Source organism: Solanum dulcamara, chromosome 8 (assembly GCF_947179165.1).
Source record: "Solanum dulcamara chromosome 8, daSolDulc1.2, whole genome shotgun sequence".
Lineage (NCBI taxonomy): Eukaryota > Viridiplantae > Streptophyta > Magnoliopsida > Solanales > Solanaceae > Solanum > Solanum dulcamara.
Window position 1 is genome coordinate 67445315 of NC_077244.1, and position 25697 is coordinate 67471011.

Sequence of the window (25697 nt, forward strand, 5' to 3'; positions counted from 1 at the left end):
TGGCATATTTAAGCCTTTTTCCTTTTATTTAATATATATATATATGAAAGAAATTGGCAAATATCCACTTGGACGGTTGAGATTTCGAAAAAAAATCTAATAAGTGACATTCCAATTCAATGCGCTAGAGCTGAAAACTTTCAAAAGTGATTATGTCCTAGAATTCTAACCCAATTTTTACACTATAATTTAATACTATAATTTTGATGCAAAATTTTGTTTTTAGAATTTATACCGTCATAAAGTTGAAACTCTAGAATATAGTTTAAACACTTTCATAATATTTCACGGTCCTATATGACCGAAGGTACCTATTCTAAATCATATATATTTTACTATTATTTTATTTATAACATCTATTTTAAAATTATGTCATTAATATCTATTTCAAATTCTATAAAAATATTTAAATTTAAACATTTATACGTTTTTTAAATTCAATATATCTTTCCCTGAGTTTGAACTTATACATATCCCTAAAATTTCAAACTCTCGAACTTTCTGAAATTCCGCACGAATTTCACTTATCAAAAAATTTCAATTTTAACAGTGTGCTAGAATTGTTCCGTATTTTTTTTTTAGCTAAATTAGTTTTATTCAAATATTTTTTTTATATTAAAAATGACTATATCCTAATTCTTAAGGAGATATTAACACATTAATCAGCCCTTATATCTTTTTGTTTCTCAAGAAAGGGATTATTTGCCCTCATTAGTCAATCTCCTGCAGCCCCTTTTTCTCTCAAGGTCAGCAAAATTGTACTTGTTTTCTTGTATAATGTGGAGGAATTTCTACTATCATCTTGCTGTTTTTTTTTAAAAATGAAATATAACATTGATCTTTTGTTGATCAAGTAATTAACTTATTATAAACACTACTATGATTGATCATGATGCTAAAACTTACAAACAAGATTCGTTTTTCTTCTCCTATGTTGAAACTTTGTTGAAATTAGAAATTTCTTCAAATATTAATACCTATATACTGTGTATAATTTTTTGATGATATTAATTAGCCTATGAGAACCTTGCTTGTAACTGATCATCCCGACCTCCATTTTTCCATATCCAAGAATTAATCGTCCTGGATACGATCATTAAAGTTTTTAGCACTGCCATATATGCATGTGAAATCCCTTCTTAGAAAGTGTCTATGAGCCCGTTTGGACGAGCTTTAACCCTTTTTAGCTTTTGAACGTGTTTGGCTAATGCTAATTTTAAGCCATAAAATTCTTAAATTCAGTCAAAAATGAAAAGTTAGGATTTTTAACTATTTGTTTTTATAAGTGCTTAAAGCCATTTTGTTTGACCATGAAAATTACTTTTATATCCCTCATATTTTAACTAAATTCCCAAACTACCCTTTTTATTCTTTTTAACCCTAAAATTCAAACATTTATTTTCAGCATAAACACTTTTATCCAAACATTCAACTACTTATTTATAAAAATAACGGCTCTATTTTGTTCTGCTCTCTTAAATGCTTTGAATCTTTTATCTGAAGGGGTTACCATTTTGTAGATTTACGTAATAATCAGAAAAGACTTTGTTTGTTGTTGATCTTTAATTAGCTGTTTCATGGTTAACCTGACGGTGACCCGTTGCTTAAGGTGATTTGATCCGATAAGATACAATAAGATGGGAGGAAGTTCAGTCAGTGATGATTGGGAGTTTGTTGCAAATGAAGCTCGGACACTACTTCTGTTTGGGCATCTAGGTGATGGAAGAAGTGCCACAGGCAATAGCATTCTTGGTAGAAACGCATTCAAGTCGAGGTCAAGCTTTGGTGGTGTTACAAGAAACTTGTGAGATTCAGAGGACTCGATTAGAAGATGGACAGATTCTTGATGTGATTGATACCCCTGGTACGGTCAATTATTTTCTATCAATTATAAATGAGCTCGCTTTTTACTGCTATGTGTTAACTAGAATCTTGTAGTCAATTTAATTCTAAGAGAAATGTACTGTCAATTATTATTAAAGAAAAGCTTGATATTTTTTCTTTTAATGTGTGTATGATTAAACATATTCTATTATATGATAAGAAGCATACTTGAAACGCCGGGGGTACGTCGAAACAATCTTATCTACCTTCACAAGGTAGGGACAAGGCTGCGTACACTACATTCCTCAGATCCCGCTGGTAGGATTACACTGGGTATGTTCTTGTTGTTATAGCATACTTGAAACAAGCTATGGATAGCCTAGTGGAAAGGGCGAGATTGGAAGGTTCAAGTCATTATGGGACTAACTTGTGTTGTGAAAGGCGATCGCCTTGTTGCCAATGGTGAGAGGCGAGGCGAGACGACCCCTCATCGTCTATTAGCTTTGTGGTGAGGCGATCTTCAAAAGGCGACGCCATGGCGACAATGGCGACAAAGGCGAGAGACGACAAAGGCAAGAAAGACGTCGCCTTTTGTATTTTCTTAAAAAAGGCGACTAATTTAGGATTTTAAAGTTAAAAGGTATTTTAGGGGTTTCTTTCCAAATTTGCACAGTTGCACTCTTAGATTGCGACTCAACTAACTTCTCCGGCAGCCCAGACTTCTTTCTCCTTTTCTTCTTCTAATTTCTTCTTCCTCTTTTTCTTTTTCCTTCTTCTTCTCCAGATGTCAGAGTTACTTTTACCTCTGTTTTTTTCTCACTGTTTTGACTTTTGTTATGTTTTGTTTTGCTCATTCAAGTTCAAGATTTTAAGTATGTACTATCTATTTTTAGTTTTTGGATTGAAATATTTGCTAATATGTTATTGCTATTGAGATTTTGATTATTAATATAAGCAATTAAGGATTTTAATTTTTTGGTATTAATTGGCACTGCACTTCAAAAAGCCTCGCCACTCGGCTCGCTTTGTCGCCTTTCGCCGTCCAAAACACTAAGTGAGTAAGGAATATGGGCTTGGGGATTGATGTCTCGTATTTGTTAAATCATGTAGATTGTAATCGTGCTTGTTTGATTGGGAACCGAGGATCTAATTAGCTCGGGTCGCTCGAGGTATGTTGAATCTATAAAAAGGGATAAGTAGAGTAATTTGATAACATATGGTGCATTACATTAGCAGAAAGAATGTCTTAGGATATGGGAAAAGAGAATACCATCATAGGAAATTTGCCTAGTATAGATAACATGAATTTGCTGAACTTGCTTCTCTATTTCTTATATCCGTCAGATAATCTGTAAAGTCACTGATAGCTTAGTTTATGCCTTGTGGGAATTGCAGGATTTGATTTTACAGCTGAATCTGAATTGGTTGGAAACGAAATTGTTAAATGCATTGATTTGGCTGATGATGGTGTCCACGCTGTTCTTTTTGTTTTGTCTGTACGAACTCGCTTTTCAAAAGAGGAACAAGCTTCTATCCAGTACTTTAAGGAGTTCTTTGGGACCAAAATTAGTGATTACTTGATTGTGGTCTTCACTGGAGGGGATAGACTCGAAGACGATGACTCTTTGAATGATCACTTAGATCGTTCCTGCCCTGAGCATTTAAAGGTAAAATCATGTGCAGAGAATTATTGTTGAATGTATTTGCACCATATCCCTTGGAATAAGCTGACTGATTCTACTAACTAATATGCAGGCATTTTAGCATCCGCATACTCAAGAGGTTTCTTCATTTTGTTATGATTTCTTGATCTTCAATGGTTATATTCAGCTAACGAAGAATTTTTATTGGCTTGTCATGACAATTCTTTTTCCTTCTGTAACTAAATGGTTTCAGTTTGTGGGATGAATCTACTAGAGAATGGTCATAGTTTTTTGTTTAAAAATAGTCCCTTGGTCAGTTATTATTTTCACCTTTGCATGCTCAAGAATGTGTTGATCGTTCGAAAATTAATTGTTCATACCGTTGCAGGAAGTTCTTAAGATGTGTGGAAATAGACAAGTGCTTTTCGACAATAAGACTAAAGATCCAATGAAGAAAGCTGAACAGTTGAGGGAACTTATTTTCCATGTGAATATGGTTGTACAAACGAATGGTGGAAAACCATATACGAATGACTTGTTTGAGGAAGTAAAGGTATCTATACAACATTAAGTAATTTGTTGGATTTTCTCTCCACATTATGCTTAGGTTCTTTTGAAGGGGGCGGAGGAATAACCTATCTTTTTCATCTCTTCTCATTTATAGAAGATGAAGCTTCGTAATGACACAATGGAGGTTAATTCTTTGCTTGGAGATTTAAAGCAAGAGGTAGCTGAGTTGAAGGAACAACTGCAGAGGTGGTCTTTCGAGGAGCAATATAAATGAATAACTGAAATGGTAGATATCACTGTTGACACACTTTTGCTTCACTTGTCATTTGAAAACATCAGTTGTCAGTGTTAGATAAAACTTCATCATTTTGAGTGTGTTACTTGCGACTGCGTTTTGCTAGAGCAAGTTTAGCATGCAGAGAATTATAATTTGATGAAACAAGCTTGTGTCGACTTTCTGAGCTCCCTAAATTCATACTTTCATGTTGCTAGATTGGCCTCTCTTTTATTCCTTTCTAAGATACTATGTCTAATAAACGGAGAGACAACACTGAAATATATGATTCTCTGTTTTCACAGGGAGGAACAGACTAAAAATGTGACTGTTAAATTGCTTTTGTTCTAGCACAATATGTTCTCGTTTCTGTGAGAAATTAATTGCAGAAATCATTTTCACTAGCTACATTAATAGCTGGTGTCAGTTTCGACTTTTGACACTCTCTTTCGAGAGCCAATTTGCAAATTTTGGTAGGAAATCAATTGAATTTTGTTAAACAAGAAATTTATCTATTTGTAAATTGCATCCAAAAATATTGTCAAGCATGAATATTAGATTTTTTTATTTGTAAATGCTAAAAAGTTAATTTGGGAAATTCCTTATATGAGATAAAATATTATTTGACTCATAACTAATTCTAGTTTCCCAGATAGTGCCCTTTAGCATTTTACGGACCTATCTTTATATATTTGATAGATTGAATCTAAGATGAACGATACCATGCATAGTCTTGAAAAGCAGTTGGAGGAGGAGCGTACTGCTCGGTTGGAGGCAGAAAAATATGCAGAAAGCAAAATTCGTGAATTGAAAGATAGCTTAGAGAAAACTCAAAAGGAGACTGAGGAGCTCACAGGTCAGTGTCTATTTTATTAGTTATTGACGTGATTTGGAAGAACTAGTACTTTGATTATTTTTGCAATCTTTTCTACCCTCTTCATACTCTGAAACGAAAATATGTTGGTTAGAAAATGATACTTTCTTGGATTTCTATCAGTGCCGATTTCTATTAGATTGGGCCATATGGTTTATCAATGGCTAGCGAATACTGAACACAACATACTTCTTAAGTTCCTTCTTGTTTATTGTCTCCATGAGACTTTAAGATTACTCATAACCTGTGTATAATAAATAGTTTGTCTAATTATTTGGATCTTGAATTTCGAGAATGAATAGGAGTACTTTGTCAATATATTATAGATTATGGTACTGAGGGTAGTTTTCATTGGCATGCGACATTTGCTGGTAAAGTCAAGTTTTTTAGAGTTCTTTTGCTAGCTAGTGGGAAAGCTTTCGAATAGTATCAATCTTGAAAGAAAAATTACAGAGTTTGTGTTGCCGCCTTGTAAGTTTAAACTACCACAGATTTCTGGATCGTTCTCATTTCCTTCCAAGTTAAAGAAATTTACTGTTCTTCCACTGTTTGGCTTATTCTTTGTGTCTTGTTGTCCTAGTGTAAAATATTAACTTTTGTCTTCCTGTTTTGTTGGATGGATGAATTAGTCAAACGTCGTTCTTACAGCTGCAACAAATGTCGAAGTCATGTCTCATTACACGATGATATCATCTCTAAAAAGTTTCAGGTGAACGATTTCATCTGGCCATATATAGTTTTACTAGATAGGTATTGTCATGCACTTTATCTGTGGTCATCTGGTTTCTGTGCATTAACCGTAGAAAAAATAAATATTGTTTTTCAGGGAAGGAAAGGCAAGGGTTTCCTTTTTGCTCGTGTGAGGAATATTGTTGTTGGAACCAAAGAAGAAAGACATCTCACAACTGGTCTTCACACAGTTGCTGACATATACTGCGGGGATTGCAACGAGGTTTTGGGCTGGAAGTACGAACGAGCTGTTGAGCCATCACAGAAGTACAAGGAAGGGAAATTCATACTCGAGTTGTCCAAAATCGTAAAAGATAATTGGTAGCTCATTACCAGAGTCATTTTGATTTATTTGTCAGTACTGAATGTAAGTATCTTTTCCTGTCTCTGAGCTTTCACTCTACATGACTACTTTCCAACAGAATTATCACATCCGTATAGTCACTGTTGTTTCATGTTATAACATCCGTTGTTCCGTATAATTCACTGATTTGTTTACTTTTGTTTCACGAATTCTTTCTGCATTCGCGATTATCTTCAGAAATTATATACGTACTCATTCCGTACTAGTCGGATTCACTGGTTACAATATGACAGTTTCTTGAATTGTTTATCGGTGCTTATCTCTATTGATTTGAGGACTATAGTTTCTCAAAGGCTAATAAAGAGTGCACTTTCTTTCTTTTTTTTATTTTCCACCTTGTGTCCGAAGCCCACAGTGGAGTCTCAACTAAATCTGAATCATGCACTGCAGGGCTCATTCGGAGGTGGCGCTCCCAATAAGATTTTCTCCATACTCAGGGCTCGAACCCAAGACCTCTGGTTAACGGAATAAAGAGTGGACTTCAACATACGTTCTAAGCTCATAAGTTCAAATTCTTACAAATCCCAAAAAAAACAATTCAAATACATTAAATAAGGTACTAGTTTAAGTAACATACAATCATCAGAGATTACTTCATAAGTTGTAGACACCAAATTTCTTTGTAAAACTCTCAAAGAAGACCAAGATGATTGCCACAGAATCGAGAAGTAGCAGACATGACCGCTTCGATGAGAACAAGCTCACTTTCGTTCGCTTCCTGGAAACAGATATGTTTAAACATATATTATGAGCTTAGTTTTGCAACGAAAAAGGTTTCAAGAGTTTAAGTTATATATATATATATACCATTAGTGTAAAGAATTTTTTAAACTGTGTATAACAACAACATATCGAATGAATTATCTTACCTCATAGAGATAGATAGACTATTTTTGAAAGACACTTGGCTCAAATTGTGGATTTGTCATCTAAATGATATTTGTAATCTTGAAAGTAAGACAGGTTTTTTTCTATGACATGTATATGTGACAGCTTGATAGTGCAAAATTTTACTTAATTACTCTAATAGTATATATAACTTGAACTCAAAAAATTAATAGTGATAATATAGAAATTTTTGTTTGAGGAATTGAAGACTACATACTCTACTGAAGTTCAAGGGATTTCTTGTCATGATGAGGAGGAGGCAATGGATCATATGAAGAGACACCTTGGCCTTCCATCATATTAAGTTGTAGCATGTTTCTTGCTAAATATTGTTGTATTGCACTGTACTCTTGCCCCCCTGCTGCTGGCATCATGCTTAGTTCCTGAAGCCTCTCATTTTCTGCTATCTGAAAGCAATAATATTTTCATTAATACACATAAGAGAAAATAGCGCCTTGTTGGTAAGAGTTCGATTTCCCACCTCGTAATCCCCTCCCCATTTTCCCTTTCCCAATTCCCATTTTTTTAATAAAAAATTTAAAATACTAAATGAAAAATTGTGATTTTGGAAAAAATTGCCGTGTCAATTTCATTTAGACTTTCGAACTGCGTCGTGTTTTAATTGAGCAGCTAAACATATGATAAAGTGTTTTTATCAAACACTTTCAGTACAAACTTTGGAAAAACTTTTGCACATATTCTTAAGTGTCAAATACATAGCTAAGTTAATCAGTTAAAATATGTCACCGGCCTCATTTAATTATACGCATAAGCCTCAAGCAAGTCACAAAACCTTAGCATGTTCCAATTGAGACCGATGGATATATGAAATAACATATCATATGATTAACTTAACTATACCTAATAGACGCTTAAGAGAACAAACAAAAGTTTTTCGAAATTTTGAACCAAAAGTGTCTTAATAACTAGGAACATTTTATTATGTGTTCAGCTGCTTAAGTGGAACAGATCTAAATTCGAGTGTCTAAATAAAATTTACTGACAAGTTTAAATGGTTTTCAATGTATTAAGCCTATTTATAAATATAAAAATGTATCCTTTTTCCTAGTGACTAATTAATTAAAAAGAAATGTGTGCCACTAATTAAAAGTACCTTTGATCTAAGGAATGCATTCTCCTGTTCCAGTAGAATTTCCTATTAAAACAGCAAGTTGAAAGATTAAAATATGCCAAGCATAGTGGCATTTGGTCTGAACCTTAAACAGAAAAATTATAGAACAAATTTGAAGAAATTATTACCCTCTTCTGCAAATTCTCAGTTTCAGCCAGTATCATCTCATGCTGTTCAACCACATAAGAAACACCAAACCATTGTTATGAGGATTTGTAAATATTTTGCTACTTATATTAGGCTAAACATTGTCACTACATGTAAGGATGTCAAATGGATAGATTGGGCTAAATTTGATCAGGTTAAAATGAACTAAGAGCCCGTTTGGATGGGCTTAAAAAAAGTAACTTTTATGTATGAAGTGCTTTTAGAACTTTAAAGTGCTGAAAGTTATTTTTATAAATAAGCAGTTGAGTATTTGGATAAAAGTGCTTATGCTGAAAATAAGTGTTTGAATTTTAGGGTTAAAAGAATAAAAATGGTAGTTTGAGAATTTAGTTAAAATATAAGGGATATAAAAGTAATTTCTATGGTCAAACAAAATGGCTTTAAGCACTTAGAAAAAAAAAGTTAGAAATCCTAACTTTTCATTTTTGACTGACTATAAAAACTTTATGGCTTAAAGTTAGCATTAGGTAAACACGTCCAAAAGCTAAAAAGGGGCTTATAAGTTGGTTTGACCAACTTAAAGCCCATCCAAACGAGCTCTAAGTTAATAAATGAGTAGATCATTGATAGGTATGGGTTGAGCTGGATTGGAACAAAGATAAGTTATACAGTATATATGGATGATAACCCAGCATGTCCAACTTTTATCAAGTTTTAATTAATTAATTTGTTTTCTTATAATTCGTTTAATTACCAAACAGAAGTAATATCAAAACATTTTGTTTCCTTTCTTACGACTCCATATAATATATCAAACAAAAAAAAACAAGGTTTCTGTAGTATATTAAGTTTTGATGATTTAACAAACTATCGTACAACGAATGATGCAAAGAGAGACATGGGAGAAAAGATGTCCATACTGATAGGGGGAATATACAAGCAGTGACAATGATCGAAAAGGGGGAACAAACTTGATATAGTTTATCATCATCAAAAAGGAAGAAAATGTTATATTTGTGTTTTGATGATTTAACAAACTATGGGATCTGGTTCCATGAGTAACATTTGTCCAGAACAAGAAAGTGGACTACCGATGTAAAGCTGCAAAAAAGCTGCACTAGGTGTGGGCATAGCAGGATAGGCGCAGAAAGGTCAGTTGCCTCGATCAATGGCGTTGTTCCTGTGTTTTTTATCTCTCTTATGAAGAGAACATTGTAACAAAAAACACAAGTTTTTGCACATCAAGAATATACAAGCAAAAATCATTATTTTCTCTCCGGGAAGAACAACTTCACTAAGGTAGCAAGGGATCTGATAAAGTTGATCAAGAAATGTCTTTCTCTATTGCTTTATTGTAATGTTGTGTCTTATGTTCTAACATTGTAAGATCAGTTCCTATGCTATAAAGAAACCTTGATCATTTCATATTACACTCCTTGTCATCGAGTTCATAGCTAGAGTTAGCTTTGAAGGGTGTGTTTGAAGTCTATGTCAACTAGAGGTAGTTGGCATAGTGGGCAATAGAGTTATTGCTTAATTTTTGAGTCATGGCTAGAGTTAGCTTGAGCAGAGTGTTCAAAGTCTATGTCAACTAGAGTTAGTCGGGGTAATGGGCAATAGAGATATTGCTTAGGCTCAAAGTCTTGTAATAGAGGTATTGCAGGCCAAGGGGTGGAGAGGGTTAGTGTCTAGTTACAATAGGTTGTAATACACTACTTTGCTCTTGCATCTTAGTGAAGTTGGTTGTGAAAACCCGTCGAACAGGTCGTGATTTTTCCTCCCTTGAACAAGGAGGTTTTCCTCGTAAATATTGTGTGCCATTTTACCTTCTGCAACTAACTTGAGTATTCTGTTGAGTATTCTGTTAACTGATTGTGTCAAGAGACCTGGTCCCCTGACTCGTACAATGGACTCGTACAAGCCAATAATTTCTCATTAATCAATTAAGGGCCTTGCACTATATATGAGCGCATCAAAATAGCTTTAAACAAACTTGGACATGTCAGGCGCGCGTTATATTTTCATGTGATAATTCTGCCACACGCCATAATATATACTTACAGCAACTTTTTAGTATTCTTAACAATGTTATAAATATACCTTTTTTGACCTGATTTTACTAATGCCTCGTTCAAGTCTATTTTCCAACTGCTTCAGCTCTCTTACGTTCAAACAGCTTAACCCTTCACCAACCAGATGCCTACACGTGGATATAAATGTTATATATATATATATAAATCTTTAGAAAAAGATTAATGGAATTAGTTTTAAAATTCATCTCAAATTTAATTTATTGAATTATGATGTTACCTGTTTGAATTCTGCATCATTTGTATCTGTTGGCGCAGCTTTTTTGATTCTTGTTGATAAAACTACATCCATGATAGCCAAAAAATATTTTATTTTATTTTTATCAGGCAAACAATCGCTGAATAGCCCAAATATAGATAATAATTTATTTTTGATAATTCATCGCGAAATAGAATTAGCACGATAGAATTCTGTTTAGCAATAAAAGTTATCTATCGCTAATTCATGATGTTTTGTATAGCATAATGGTTTTGCTTAATTAATTACCTGAGCATTGAGCTCTTGAGTGGTGCAAGCATTAGAGGTTTCTGCAGTTGCTTTCTTGTACCGTTCAATAGTTGCCTTAATGCTGTGTATACCAAAAGTTTTCAAACAGCTCTATCATATACTCAATAAATTAAACAAAATATTTAAAAAGGGGAAATACAAAAGATACATTGGCAAAGAGCAAGAAAGTTGCACCTAATCCATTTCTTCTGTTCTAATTTATGTGGCAATATAAGCACGAAATTTGAGAGAGAAAGAATTGAAGACTTCTGAAATATGTAGTCAATACAAGCCATATACATTAATTTGTATGACTAAATCATCTCATTAAGAATATGATGAGAAATTCAAAGTTGAATTATTTCTAAATAAATATATCATGACATTCTTTTGGAATAACTAAAAAGAAGAGTATCAGTATTTACACATAAATTGAGATAAGGAAGGAGTAAAAATTTCCTTTCAAGCAGATTTATAAGTTGAATTAATCTCTTATAGTTGTTTGTATTGTTGTTATGTATTGTTTCATAATGTATCACACTATATCAATAACAACTAATCCAGTATAATTCCATATATTGGATCGTTTTACGGTTTAATAAGGCTAATGCATATTATTAAAAGAAGGTGTTGTATTTTAATTAAGTGGTTAACTTAATGGACACTTGAGAAAACATGCCAAAAGTTTTTTTAAAATTTGAATTGAAAATTTCTAATATGAATATTTTATCATGTATTTTGCTACTCAACTGAAACAAGTCATAGTTTGAGTATTTAAATGAAATTTATTGACAAATTTAAAAGGTATAGGCCTATTTGTTTTCTCGAAAATTCAGTAATTTTTGCCTAAATCATATATTTATATTGAGAAAATCCATTAATTATATAAATAAAAAAATTGATAGTTTAGAACCCATAACTAAAAAAATTATTGGTTCAGTTGCAAAGAACGAACCGCATTTCAGTGCTCTCGTGCTTGACGCGGAAACAATTCCCACAAGAATCGCAACAATAATTTTTTATCCATTATTATTACTCCACATATTAATTTATTTTATTGATAATCCACAAATTTTATATTTTGAATCTGTCTCTGATTGAACAAGCCTTCGATCCTAGATGGGGAAAGAAAATCAGGAAAGCGATTGCTGTCATGCACTCTCTCCGCTTAGCATTTTGAGAGTTAAACGACTTTTTCTTTTATTAGATTTTTAAAAATATTTTAAATTATCAATTATTGTGACTTATAATATTTTATATATAGTTTTTGAGTATGTAAATTTTGTTTGAAAATACTTGAAAAATTTATATCAGGATTCACGATCAAAATTGAAAATTTTAACTCTCGAAATTCAAATAATGCCACGTAAGTATTAGTCAGGTAGTACTTCTTTTTTATGCATTAAAAGATCATGTCAAAAAAACCGAAAGCCAGAAATGGAAACAAATAAAAGCAAGAGAATGATTTACTTATCATAGTGTTTGATAAGAAAAATGAAATTTTGTGATATAATTTTTGAAGATTTCTCTTCCTTCCTTTTCTCCTTCTTTTATGTTGCACTATCTTTGGAATTATATCTTTTTACAATTTTACACTTTAGGGTGATAATATGTACTTATTTTTAAAAAAAATTTTTAAAGGGCATTCCTCTAGTAGTAGCATTAATTTGCCATATCCATGCAAAAGGAAGACCCTATGGTACAATGCATCAACTTTTTAAATATGTAGACGTAAAAGTGAGGAGAAAATATATAATATTCTAGTAATATAGATTTTCTTTCAGATAGAATAGATACAAACCAAGCAAGAGAACTTTATAGTGGATAAGCTACAAGAGGAAACTAAAAAACCCTGGTAACAGAAGAACACAATAAGTCAATAATCACAATGATATACATTGGAAATGAATCACAAGTCACTCATGATGAGACTTCTCAATACTTCTTTTAGTGCTTAATAATCTGGATTGCCCTTTACACTTTCATGTATAAACCAATATTCTTTGTGATAATTAATTAGTAGTACTCATTCATTTTCTTGCACATATATATATATATATATACACATTGAGATTTAAGCTCAATTTCTCAATTAAGAAGTAATGAGGAGCCAGCAAAGGATTTGAAGCGATTGAATCAAACAGTATTAATGGAACCTATTTTAGCATAAGCTCATGCTAGAATAGTAGGGGGGGCAAAATCAATTCAATCCGTCCAACCCAATCCAACCCGTTTAAGTTTGGATTGGGTATTGACCTGCCCATTCATTAGCTCAATCAATTTCAACCCATAAATAATTGGGTTGATATTTAACCTAAATTGGCTCATGAGAAATATTTTTAAAAAACTTTTTTTTCAATTTGATATGTTATATATAGTCATAATAAAGAAAAAAAATAATTTTATTAGGTACTAAAATAGTTTGAAAGAATAAACAAAACAATTAAACTTAGTAAAAATTGGGTTGGGTTCTTGACCCGTTATATAACCCATTACCTAACCCATTTTGACCCAACCTGTTTTGATCCAAACTAATTTGGGTTGGGTTGGATTGGGTTGGGTCTTGACCCAATTGTTGTCTTAACTCATTATGACCCGTCCAAATTTGACTCAATTCGCCCAATTGTCACCCATACAGAATAGTGCTAATTGGGAGATTGGAATTAAGTACTTCCAAAAGGAATGATTACACTGATATCAAGGGGTTGAAGTGAGTCGAGATCAGAACCTCTACCAACTCTGGTATTACATTGAAGTGTGAATCATTTCTTCTAAAAATTTATTATGAGAGAACACTTTTATATACTTAATTATATCACACACTGGTGGTGGATGTGGCAATTTGTCTTCTAATATGACTTAACTTTTTGCAAATCCAAATTTAATGAACTAATAGTTGAGATTGAGCTAGCTAGGCTTCGGTAGAGGGTTGAAGGATAGGGTAGAGGTTTGTTCTTAAGATTTTGATTTTTTTTAAAAAAGTTTCAGACCTTTTTGCGTGCATTATATGTCCTTTATGCATACACCTATGACCTATATATGTAGTGTTGCATACAAATTTCAATCAGGATGATTGAGAAAGATTCAACCAATTTAAATTTCTTATATATCCATAATAGTAATGTAAAGACTGTAATATATAACATGACGCTATAGATAAAGAGAAATATGTTTGTATGAGCAATTTGAGTGCATAACATGCCACACTTCATTTTTCTTTCTAATGCACCTCTATTTTATTTGAAAGACATGGTTTTCAGTATGTCTCCAAATCGGGATTTCATTAATTCGACTAGCTAGTGGTGAGCGGCTCTATTTGGCGGGAAGCAGGTAAGGCCCTATGGTTGTGGACATATCCTAATACGCAAGTGCTATTATTCGACATCACTTGAGAATGCTCTTTTTTTAAAAATCATGATATTAGAGTTAGATCCATCTCAACTTTTATTTTATTTGATATTAGACCCTTGTATTATATTGCCCACCCTTCAGTTGGCAGAACTAAGCATGCAAGGAGTATATGATTTTGTCTTCCTATATAACTTTGAAGGTAACAATTTGTCTTCTTATATAATTTTGAATAATTTTTACCTCATGAGCTAATTTTTTGCAGTAAGGTTTATTAGGCCTAAGATCACTTTACTTGTTAATGTTTTATAATTTAGGTACAGTAGTGTTGACCGACATACATTATATAGGGTATGTTCGATAAGGAGGAAAATATTTTTTAACTTTTTTTCAATTTTCTCCTTGTTGGTCGGTTGAAACTTTTAGAAAATATTGAGAAAAATGATTAATTCTTTAATGAAATGAAAGAAAACAAATTTTACAAGTGACATTCTATCCTCCAACACACTTCATCGATCTTCACCCCACCCGGTAACGCCCATTCCCCATTGCCCACATACCCCACACCCCAACCCCCTACCCCATAGTATTATTTGTCTTGATTATTATATATAAATGCTTTTAAGATAAGTACTTTTTACTTACATATCAAACACAGTAAAAGATAGAGATTGCTTAGATGGGAAACACCTTTCACCTTCAATCCTGAGGTTGTAGGTTCGAGTCACTAGGGAGAAAAAAGATTGGAAGAAAAACAATTTCCTTGGTACTGAACACACCCATAGAAATGTAAATTAATTTTCTTACCAATTGTGTTTTAAACATGTAATTATATTGATGACTAGTGAAACAACTAGGAAGTGATTTTGTTCCTTCAATTCATATATCATTCATATTAAACCTAAAGTCGCTACTAATTAATATGAGCATCAATAACAGAAAAATCCAAATGAGTAAGAATCATTCAGAGTCAGACAGCAAGATAACGAGGTAAGCGTCTACGCCACCTCGAAAGGTGAAAGCCTAGGTGAATAGTTTAACTATATCACACATGCAAACAGAGATGAATAAATAGAAGGAATTACTTGTTGTTAGAGTATTCATAGACGCGTCCACGTGTGGAGAAAACAATAAGAGCAATCTCAGCTTCACAGAGAACAGAGAGTTCATAGGCTTTCTTCAGTAGTCCATTTCTCCTCTTACAAAATGTCACCTGCCTATTTGTGTTGTTCTCAATTCTCTTTATCTCTATCTTTCCTCTTCCCATCTGGCATAGTAGTATTCATTCATTAATTAATTAATTACCAACAGATGATCATGTGAACTAATAACACATTAGCAAGACAAAAAGTAGAGAAATTTAAAACAACATCTAATTAAAAAACATTTTGTAAAAAAATCATCCAAATTAGTCTTGGAATTCATTTTTTATTTCTTGGGATATAATAGAAAGTAGTACAAGTGTTTTTCCAATTCCTTTTTTTTTCCCTCAAGATATATATAAACTCATGTATGCAAAAGAAAAGATGCACACAAAAACAATCTTGTGTAAACATAGCTTACACACAAGATCCCCATGTTTCAAGGAGATCTTTTCTTGATCGAGAAAATTTTTTTGTGACAAGAGAGGGTTGCTCATGCGTTAAGCACCCTTCACCTCCAAATAAAAAGGTCGAAGCTCCTAGGGAGGGGTTAAAAAAAACTGCACGCCTGATCGATAAAAAGGAAAGAACTGATGAAAGAATAAAAAATGAAATCTTTCATATTTCTCTAAGCTATGGTTGCAGATCTAAAGCTTGACTCATGAGTTCCACACGAAACTAAAATTAATTTTGCCATAATGAATACACAGAGAAACATTTCAGAATCTGCAAAAAATTAAAATGCATGGAAGAAAGGGAAATTTAAGTTTTGATTTATTTTTTTTATTTCTAAAATTTGATGCTATGTAAAATATCAACGTAAGAGACCTGATTGGCTTGAATTGAAAATATTGCTATTTTCCGGCGAACTTCAAAGGCTTTCGGAAAATTCACACAACTTCCAAAGACTTCTTATTTGTACACTGATGAATGAAGAAAAAACACAATACTTATATGCCTTTCTTTCTTTCTTTGTATATGCCAAGCTATATTCCGTCCATCTTTACTTGTCTTGTATATTAAAATATTTGTCCAACTTTACTTGTCGAAAATTAAGACATAGTTACTACTTTGTGTCTATGTTACCTTTGATATTAATTAAATACTACTCATTTTTCAACATTTAGATGACTTATAATTAATTAATAAATAAAAGTGATATAATAAAATTATCCTTCTATTTATTGTTTCGTGCCTAATCAAATATGAATAAGCAAAGATGGACGGATGGAGTATCACTTAAAATTAAAGTGAAGAGAGATAGAGCTGGCTGGCCAAGAAAATGACATTCAAATGGCTTTTTTCCAGATATAAACCAGACGTGGTGTTATGACCATGTTTATTGCATACTCAAATTTCACCAATTATTGCAAAGCGTGTTATTTTTGTTTCTACTTGACTAATATGCCCCTTCTACTAATTATTGTACTTATTGAGTTACGATATTATTTTATATAGTTCTCAAATATGTAAATTTTATTTTTTTAAAACTTAGACATAATTTTACGTTTAAATTCACTATAAAAATTAAAAAAAATTAATTCTTGGACATAGGTGTCACATATATTAAAAAAGAAGGAGAAATACTCTCGTTGATGTGCTTTTTTACTTATGGTATCGAAATTTTTATATTAGTAGAAAATATTGATATTCTTGATTTTTATTTTACATACGTTGGATCTAGATGAATTTAGATAGAGAATAATGATCAATAAAGATTTATACAAATCAATATTAACTTGTTTGGGATTTGGGTATAATAATTTTGTTGTTGAAGTAATTTAATTTGATGATATAAAAATTTATATAGGACCAATAGGCCGTGGCGTGGATAAAGATTCAATTGAAATCATAACTTTTAACGTGGGGCATAAATTTATTAAATTAAAATTTCAACAAATAGTATACATGAATTCATAACTTTTTATATATATATATATATATATATATATATATATAAAATTAGCTCAATACAAAAATTTTAAAAAGTTTAATTAATTTATAAAGTTAAAATCATAAATTCATCTCTGATTATCAATCGATAGATAAAGCGAAGGTTTGACTCATTAGGGTTTTTGTGAAACCGCATGTAGAAGTGAAAGTTAGGCTGTCAGGGTGTAGCGACCCATTAGGTCGTTTTGAGTATTAGAAATTTTTAGTTCATAAAAGACTCATTCCATAAATTTTTAATAGGGTATTTTGGACTTTTCGATAATTACGATTAATTAGTTGAGGGGAAAACTTAAATATCTTATTTAATTAGTGGGTTAAAGTATTAATTTAATTAATACTCTATATCAATTATTAAAGGAAAAGGATAGGGTTTATAAATTTTTATACATAATTAGTTTGAGAAAAAAAAAGAGAACAACGACGACGAACAGAAGCAGAAGCTGGGGAAAAAAATACGGAAGAAGAAAGAAAAGAAAGGGGAAAAGGAAATAAATGAGAAGATAAAAATAGGAATTTTCATTCCAAAGCGTCAAGGTAATTATTCTCATCCTTTCCATTAAATTTTTATGTGATTATGAACATATTTTTAGGGTATATTGGTGGAGAAATAACGCTGAAATAAGAAAATATGATCCTATGGTTCTTCACATAAAATCTTGATTTGGGGGTCGAATAACGACCCGTTTTAGCTGAAATTTGACATGGGAGTTTATTTTATCACAAGCGAACATAATCGGAAAGAAAATTTCATATTTGACTTCAATGATTCGGGATGACTTTTTGACCCAATTTTTGATTCAAAAATAAATATAGCAATATGGGTGTCATTGAATTCGTATTCTTATGAAGATTATGTATTTGAACAGATTTTAATCGTTCGAAAGCGTTACGAAAGGCTCAAGTTTTAAAGTGATTATTCAATTTAATTGAGGTTTAACCATAGTTTTAAAGTTCAGAAAATATGAGAGTTTACATGTTAAGTGTCATCAAGATTAGGAACGTGTTTATAGAATTGAGTGAGTTATTGGGTCTAGGTTAAACATATATATAATATTGGTGTTTACGGATTAGTTTACTTATAAATATTATATATTTGATAGATTGAAATTGGTCTGAGACATTGAAGAAAGGAACAACATTGGTGGATTAGCTTGCTTTACTTCGGTTCTTTGGTTGAGGTAGGTTATGATTTTTATTCTATATCATAGATAGACTCTTCATAGTGATTGATAATCATTGAGTAATGTGTGAAGTTTACTACGCATTTAATTGTTGTGGTTTGGATGCTTGATATGTTGTTGTGATTGGTCTGAAATCCCGAGGCCATGAAATCCATAATCTTGAACTTGCCCTATCAAAAATCGTGTCTTGAATATAGAAGGTTGATAAAATATTATTAATGAAGTGGAATGTAATAATAAAGAATGATAAAGTAATTATATTTGGATCGGGTGTCACGTTCCGACACGGTATATTTGGACCGGGTGTCACATTCTGACACGGTATATTTAGATCGGGTGTCACGTTTCGACACGGTATGTTTGGATCGGGTGTCACGTTCTGACACGGTATATTTGGATAGGGTGTCACGTTCTGGCACGGTAATATAAAAGGAGAACAACTTAAAATGACTTAATGCTACCCAATCTCCAATAACTCATTTTTCAAAAGAGTGTGATGTGGAGGCATGAGTCCTCCTGTGTGATCTTGATATTGTTGATTGGTTATGAAATTGTTCATTGTGTTGTCACTTGATCTTATTGGTTGCCACATGTTAAGTGCTACGGTTGATTTCCCGCTATTACTTATTGCATATTGATTCCTATTTTGAGTCGGCCGATGATACTTACTCAGTGCATATTGTCCTGTACTGACCCCTACTTGTATTTTTTCTTGTTTTATTTTGTGGAGTGCAGCGAGTGTTCCACCGACTTCGACTCGACCTCAGCTTTAGTCAGTCTCCAATTCATCGAGTTGAAGGGTGAGCTATCCTTCTAGCTAGCGATAGAATCTCTTGTCATGGCATGGTGTCCTTAGTTTTCGGACACACTATGTTAATTGTTTATTCTGATGTTGATATTTTCAGACTTAGTTTTAGAATTTAGATGTCCTTCATGTGATGACTTTCAGATTTTGGGGAACGTTATGTAGTAAACTCTTGTGGATTGTTATTTCTTACTTTATAAGTTTGAGCTTCCGCGTTATTATTATACTTTATTAATTGGGGTTTGTATCGTTGGTTCTCCCACCTAGGAAGTTAAGTGTGGGTGTCACTCATGGCCCATTTTGAGTCGTGACACAGGGTTAATTTATTAAGCAATTCACATGCAATATGATTATTTATGAGGATTTTAGAGGGATAATAACTTGATTTTACAAAAATGTAATATTCCATTTTGAGCGTGTGCGGTACATTCTAACTTTTTTATTTTTAATTGGTCAATTTTTAAAAAAACATATTTCTTCATAAAAATATTTCTTAAAAATAAAGATAATAACTTTCCTTGTAAAAATAGAAAAATTAAAAATAAAAATACCCACTCCTTTCGTATTGTTTGCATATATAATTATATATAAATATTTTTAAGATAATATTATTTTACCTACGTACTAATTACCAAACATATAAAAAATCACTTATTTTCACTCATATTAAACATACCCTTTGTTCATATCTTCTTTCATCGGAATTGAACTTAGTTTGTACACTTTCCAAATCCCTTTATAATAAATATAGACGATGACACTTCACCATTATTTTAAGAATTAATATCTTAAAAAATTGGAAAAAGTACACAAACTGCTCATAAAAGTAAATTAATTATCCTAATTTGTTTTCTTTCTTACTAATTTTGTCAATATTCATGTAGTCCAAACTAATTAGCTATGTTTGTTCATCCTTCTTTTTCCACACATGAATCAACATGGCATCAGCATAATCACAATTACAACAACAATAACAACCTAATCCAGTGAAATCCCACATCATGGGGTCTGGGAAAGATAAAGTGTATGCAGACCTTACTCCTATCAAGATAGGACGGCTGTTTCCGAGAGACCTTCGGCTCAATTATGAAATGATTTACTATTATACTCTGTTTGTATATAAATATACTATGTTAATATCATATATAGGATTGAGCTCTCATGTGGGTGGGGGAGGAGGTAATAATAACACCCTATAATAAAGTACTTAAACTAACAAAACATGAATAGTTTTTGAATTTTTTATATATTAACTTATTTTAATCCAGGGAGAAGTTGCTTAATTAAATGAAACTTTATAGAGTGAGTTAAATTCTTAGAAGAAACTTCATTGAAGTGAGAAAACAAGAATTACTGTGCTAATGCATTCTCTCAACAGTTTTTAATTTTTTTAGTTTTTTCATAATCACCCTTATTAATCATAAAAACCTCTGTGAAAATAAAATAAAATAGTGATATGAATAAATAGAACTTTTTTTTCCTGATAAGAGGCAAAGTCCACAATATCTTTCACTGTGTTTAATGTGGATTTGCATAGTTTGAAATGTACTTTAGATGATCTATAAATATATGAATGTTACTTTTGCCACTCAAAGATTTCCTCTAGATGGTAAATCTTGACCTTAGATGGGTAAATTTGGGGACAGTAAAATCTCCAAAAGAACAAAAAGGAATTGTGATTCATAGGTTAAAATCCCTCAGAGAATCTAAGATATATTGCTATCAGTGTTTGCAAGAAAAAGTATAACAATTAATATCAAATATGTTTGACACGATAAATTTTTCGAGCTGTCATTACGTACACGTAGTGAAAGGACATCAAAATGAAAGAATTAAAATGTCTCTTAAATGAAAATGGAAGATTCTTAATTACCCTTATCATAACTGATTCAGTCAAATCTCGTTATAATGATATTTCACTATTATAAACTGATTTTCTTCAAAATCGATCTTTTATGTTATATCTTTTACTTTTCTATAATAATATTCTACTTTTAACAAAAAAAACATGTATAACAGTAGTCTTTAATTTATAAAATACCCTGAATATTATGTGATGAGTATCTTATAAGAAATATATTATATATAAAATAAAATATTAAAACATATATGGTAATCATCATTACACAAAGTAAATTCCGAGTACAAATATTTAAAAGAAAATAATTGTATTTAAATAGTGTCTATCAATTATGGTCTAATTTTGCATACATTTGTTTATTACAGTTGAATGAGATCTAAACATCAAATGTTAGTATATATATATAATAATACATCGTTTTGCTTGAACTTGGGTCTCAATAATTTTCTAAAATATACTATCGGAGTTTGAAGTTTTATTCTTCGTTTCATGTGGTTCCTCGATAGGTAGGGCTTCCATTAATATAGTACCGTGTGCGATCTCCCTATAGTTTTCATGAAACTTTCAGACAAATGCTATCACTACATAGAGATTTGACTATACATTTATCTAATGTTAATTTTTTTTCTCACTTATCTAATCTAAATTTACTTCCCCGTTACAGTATTAGAAAACCAATATTTAGGTTAATTCTTTTTTTGTGTGTGTTTACAATTTGTTCTCCTTTATGAATTTTAACAAGATATATATTTCCCTCAAATAATTTATCTAATTCTGTGTCTATCAATGGCTTACCGAGAAAAAAATATCTGATTAACAAACAAAAATACGCCATTTTCTTTAACAACAAAAAAAAAATATGAAGGTTAAACCTCATAAGTTATTCTAGGAGCGTTAAATGGACGGGTCATTAATTTGATCAAGGTTAGTTTAGCTAAAATGGACTGGACAATTAAAATAGCTTAAATAATGAATCATAACCAGCACGTCAAGTCTTATTTAATTTTAATTTTTTTGTTTATTTTCTTATAATTTATTTAAATCTTTGATTAATTTTTTTAAAATTATAATTATATATATTATATTAAATAAATAAAAAAAATATTTTAATAAAATATCTGATGAGTCAATTTAAATTATATATCAACTAAGTTTTAAATGGAATGAATTAAATACATCAAAAATAGTTTGGACGGATTGTACCTAAGAATCATATTTTTATGGTCTACTTTTAATTTACTGCCCTAAATTATTGTAACAAGGGAAAAGGAATAAAACTTTGAGAAAAGGTTTATTTATATCATCAGTTAAAAATTTAGCTCATCTATGTCATTATCGTTTGAGAAAAGATTTATCTATGTTATTATTTTTTAACTGCGGTTTTGCAAAACTACCCAAACAACTTTTAACACTTTTCAATTGAATTTTTGGATCAAATTTACTCTTTTTGCTTCTTTATCTCCAAGAACACATGAAGAACACCAAGAATTCCAAAATTTCAATTTCTTCAATTTTTCACGAAATTACCTCAAATTTCAATAGTGGCATCCATTCGAGCTAGATATCAAAATTTAATATCTTTTGAGCTCGAATTCAACCAAACCCAACAAAACACACTTAATTTTTTTTCAAAGTTTCAAAATTTATCCTTCTTGAATAATAGAATTTTTTCCATAACTCCAAATTATTTGAAATTTTGAATATAGACTCAAAAAACACTATGTTAAAGTTCAAACTGTCTATGTTCAAAATTTCAAGTGATTTGGAGTTTTGGAGAAAATTCTACCATTAAAGGAAGTTAAAGTTTTGAAACTTTCAAGAACTTTTAAGTGTGTCTTGTTGGGTTAGGTTGAATTCGAGCTTAAAAGATATTGAGTTTTGATATCTAGCTTGGAGGGATGCTACTATTGAAATTTGAGGTGATTTCTTGAAAATTGAAGAAGTTAAAAATTTGGAGGTGTTTGTGTTCTTCATGTTGTTGAAGAAGAAGGAACAAAAGGAGTACATTTGATTCAAAAATCCAATTGAAAAGTGTTAAAAGTTGTTTAGGTGGTTTTGCTAAACCAGAGTTAAAAAATAATGGATAGATGAACCTTTTCTCTAACGGTAATGATATAAATGAACCAAACTTTTAACTAATGGAATAAATAAGCATTTTCTCAAAGCTCGATGACAGATTTGAACCTTTTTTCCCATAACAAATATTGAAATATTTAGTCAAAGAAGAGTATCTGCTGGTCAATTGAGAATAAAAGATGTGTGCTTTGGAACTTTGAAGGAAAGGTAAGATTAACTGTTGAAAAAGATAAATACCAAAATATATACTTAATTCCTCCATCCGAAAAATTGTAGTAACATCATAAGTTGCGATGACCAAGTTATGATTTCGTCCCAATTTTAAACTTATAATTAGTATTTTTAGTGTTGACTAAACATATAAATAAATCAAAAAAATACTTTAGTCAATCACTTATAAACTTGGACAAACATCCTCTCTCCAATACTAGGACAATAAAATGTCCGAAACGATCATGCATGAATTTTGTTACAAAGCATAAGTAATATATAAATATTATCTTTTGTACCAAAAACAAATAAATTTCCCTTTCTAATCATAAATTATCTTTTCAAAGGCGTATAAGCCAAGGTTTTGATGGAAATTAATTTCACATGTGCTTCTTTCATTTAATTTTGGCTCGACTTTGGACCACCACTTTGAAGTCTTTTTCATTTTCCATTTTTGGTTAGTTATCAGATGGTCAGATATTAGGTTAAGAAAAATTGGATTTTGCAGTATAGGGTTAATTGGTTTACACTTTGTGTCTATTTCAAAGATGGTGGTATTCATATTTATGATCCTCTTCTGCAATTCAAGCCTCCTTTATTTGTAGGTGGTCCTAAGTCTTATGCATTCCCTTCTGTTTCCCATTTCATCTTTCCATACACTTTCTTTAGGGCCGGTAAAAAATTATTCCCACGCTTTTTACATCAAACCAATTAATAAATATAAAATACAAGTCTTGTAACTAATATGGCTAAGTGACATGCATTTAGTTTTAACTTTGATTTGTTAACTCTTAAGGTTAATTACTTGTTTAGTTAATTAAGTGTCAGATAACAAAATTATCCCATGATAATATAATCCTTCTAACCTGCTCAAAGTTTGAGAAGATAATTGACTCATTTATTTATTAGTTCAACTCATTTTAGCTCAATTCATAAAACAAAATATGGATTGATATATAACTCAAATTGATTCATGAGAAATCATGTGATTTTTTTAAAATTTAATATGTTAATATATTGTCATAATAAAGAAAAAATAGTTTTTTAGGTACTAAAAATTATAAAATGAAGTAGCAAACAAAGTAATTAAAACTTATTAAGGATTGGGCAAATTATTGGGTTGTGACTTGTGTTTTAGCCCATTTCAACTCAAGTAACTTTTGACGGATTATAACCTACTCATTTATTAACTCAACACATTTTAACCCATCAAAAACTTAATTCGTCCATTGGACACCACTACTCGAGACGAGCAAATATGTACCCTTTCTTTAATGTACTTCCGCGTAGAAGATTCAAGTCCTAAGGGATAATTTGGTAGTTGATTTGGCGGTGAATTATATATATATTAAATTATGTATGTATAAGTAATATCATGTTTGATATATAGTTGGTTAGATGGTAAATTATCCATGTATAAAACTAATAAAGTATTTAGTTGCAATTTAGATACTGTATAACTAAAACATCTATAAGTTATGTAAGTAAGCTAGAATGTAGAATAACTATTATATGAAAAACTAAACTTTGCATCAAACAATACATTGATTTCCACATAACCATTTTTTGCATTACTAATATCTGTCCAACTTTAAGCAACTACTAAACAACCTCTAATTTGTTTATGAGTGAGACTTGCACGGATAAATCAGTAATAATTATGAATAATAAAATTTACAATTACTAAGACAAAATTAAAGGTCAAAAGGGTGAAAGAGTAGTCAAAGGTCTTTGTGATGTAATTAATTCCCCTTCCACTAGCAAAATACTATACTATTTTTCAAATTTTCTATCAGTTATTTCAATTCTCAGTTTGATAAAGGCAAACAATACATGTAGATGAATTTTACAAGTTGCTGCTTAGAAAGGAAAAATCCAACAAACCGCATGAGTAGTTTAGCTTAATAGGGGGATCAAATTATTGTACTTTATGGGGTATTAATTATTCAAAAAAAGAAAAGTCAGCTAAGCAATAATTTTATGTACTACAATTATTACATTGAACTAAATAATTGAATCTTAATCGCCCGAAACTTGATTTTACGATTGGATTTAATTAAGGTGTGAATTGAGAACTAAGGGCAGGGAATGGCTATAAATTTTTAGAGGTTTCGCGTCATTTTACAAACAGAAAAACGAAATATTCTACTTTCTAAAAGCAGTCAGAAATCAAAAAGAAATTCTCTTCTTCTTAGCAT

The 25697-nt window shown here is 31.2% G+C and overlaps 2 protein-coding genes and 1 pseudogene across 3 annotated transcripts; 2 read left to right on the top strand and 1 right to left on the bottom strand.

Annotated features, from left to right (window-relative positions):
* Window positions 1–1450: 1450 nt before the first annotated feature.
* On the top strand, window positions 1451–4038 carry LOC129900741 (immune-associated nucleotide-binding protein 9-like; annotated as a pseudogene).
* Window positions 4039–4142: 104 nt separating this feature from the next.
* Window positions 4143–6286, top strand: LOC129900742 (protein yippee-like At4g27745). 2 transcript variants are annotated; one of them, XM_055975763.1, is made up of 4 exons: window positions 4143–4263; window positions 4951–5107; window positions 5755–5834; window positions 5952–6286. In XM_055975763.1, exons 1-4 carry the CDS (start codon window positions 4261–4263, stop codon window positions 6177–6179), a joined length of 468 nt encoding a protein of 155 aa, XP_055831738.1. In that variant the 5' UTR covers window positions 4143–4260; the 3' UTR covers window positions 6180–6286. The 2 variants fall into 2 exon arrangements, with proteins under 2 accessions (XP_055831738.1, XP_055831739.1); XM_055975764.1 differs by lacking the exons at window positions 4143–4263; window positions 4951–5107 and having other exon boundaries at window positions 5742–5834.
* A 372-nt stretch (window positions 6287–6658) lies between these two features.
* Window positions 6659–16366, bottom strand: LOC129899856 (agamous-like MADS-box protein AGL11). The gene is made up of 9 exons (XM_055974863.1): window positions 16242–16366; window positions 15357–15538; window positions 10924–11005; window positions 10657–10718; window positions 10447–10546; window positions 8367–8408; window positions 8221–8262; window positions 7324–7513; window positions 6659–6936 (listed from the first exon to the last, which is right to left on the bottom strand). Exons 2-8 carry the CDS (start codon window positions 15536–15538, stop codon window positions 7325–7327), a joined length of 699 nt encoding a protein of 232 aa, XP_055830838.1. The 5' UTR covers window positions 16242–16366; the 3' UTR covers window positions 6659–6936; window position 7324.
* Window positions 16367–25697: the final 9331 nt, after the last annotated feature.

Bases quoted from the DNA above. Each gene is read 5' to 3' on its own strand.
- LOC129900742 (XM_055975763.1), top strand. The intron at 5,108-5,754 runs GTCAGTGTCTAT...TGGATGAATTAG, and splicing joins GGAGACTGAGGAGCTCACAG to TCAAACGTCGTTCTTACAGC. The intron at 5,835-5,951 runs GTGAACGATTTC...ATTGTTTTTCAG, and splicing joins TCATCTCTAAAAAGTTTCAG to GGAAGGAAAGGCAAGGGTTT.
- LOC129899856 (XM_055974863.1), bottom strand. From the start codon at position 15,538: ATGGGAAGAGGAAAGATAGAGATAAAGAGAATTGAGAACAACACAAAT. The intron at 10,719-10,923 runs GTAATTAATTAA...TCATGGATGTAG, and splicing joins CTCAAGAGCTCAATGCTCAG to TTTTATCAACAAGAATCAAA. The intron at 8,263-8,366 runs GTAATAATTTCT...CTGTTTTAATAG, and splicing joins CTGAGAATTTGCAGAAGAGG to GAAATTCTACTGGAACAGGA.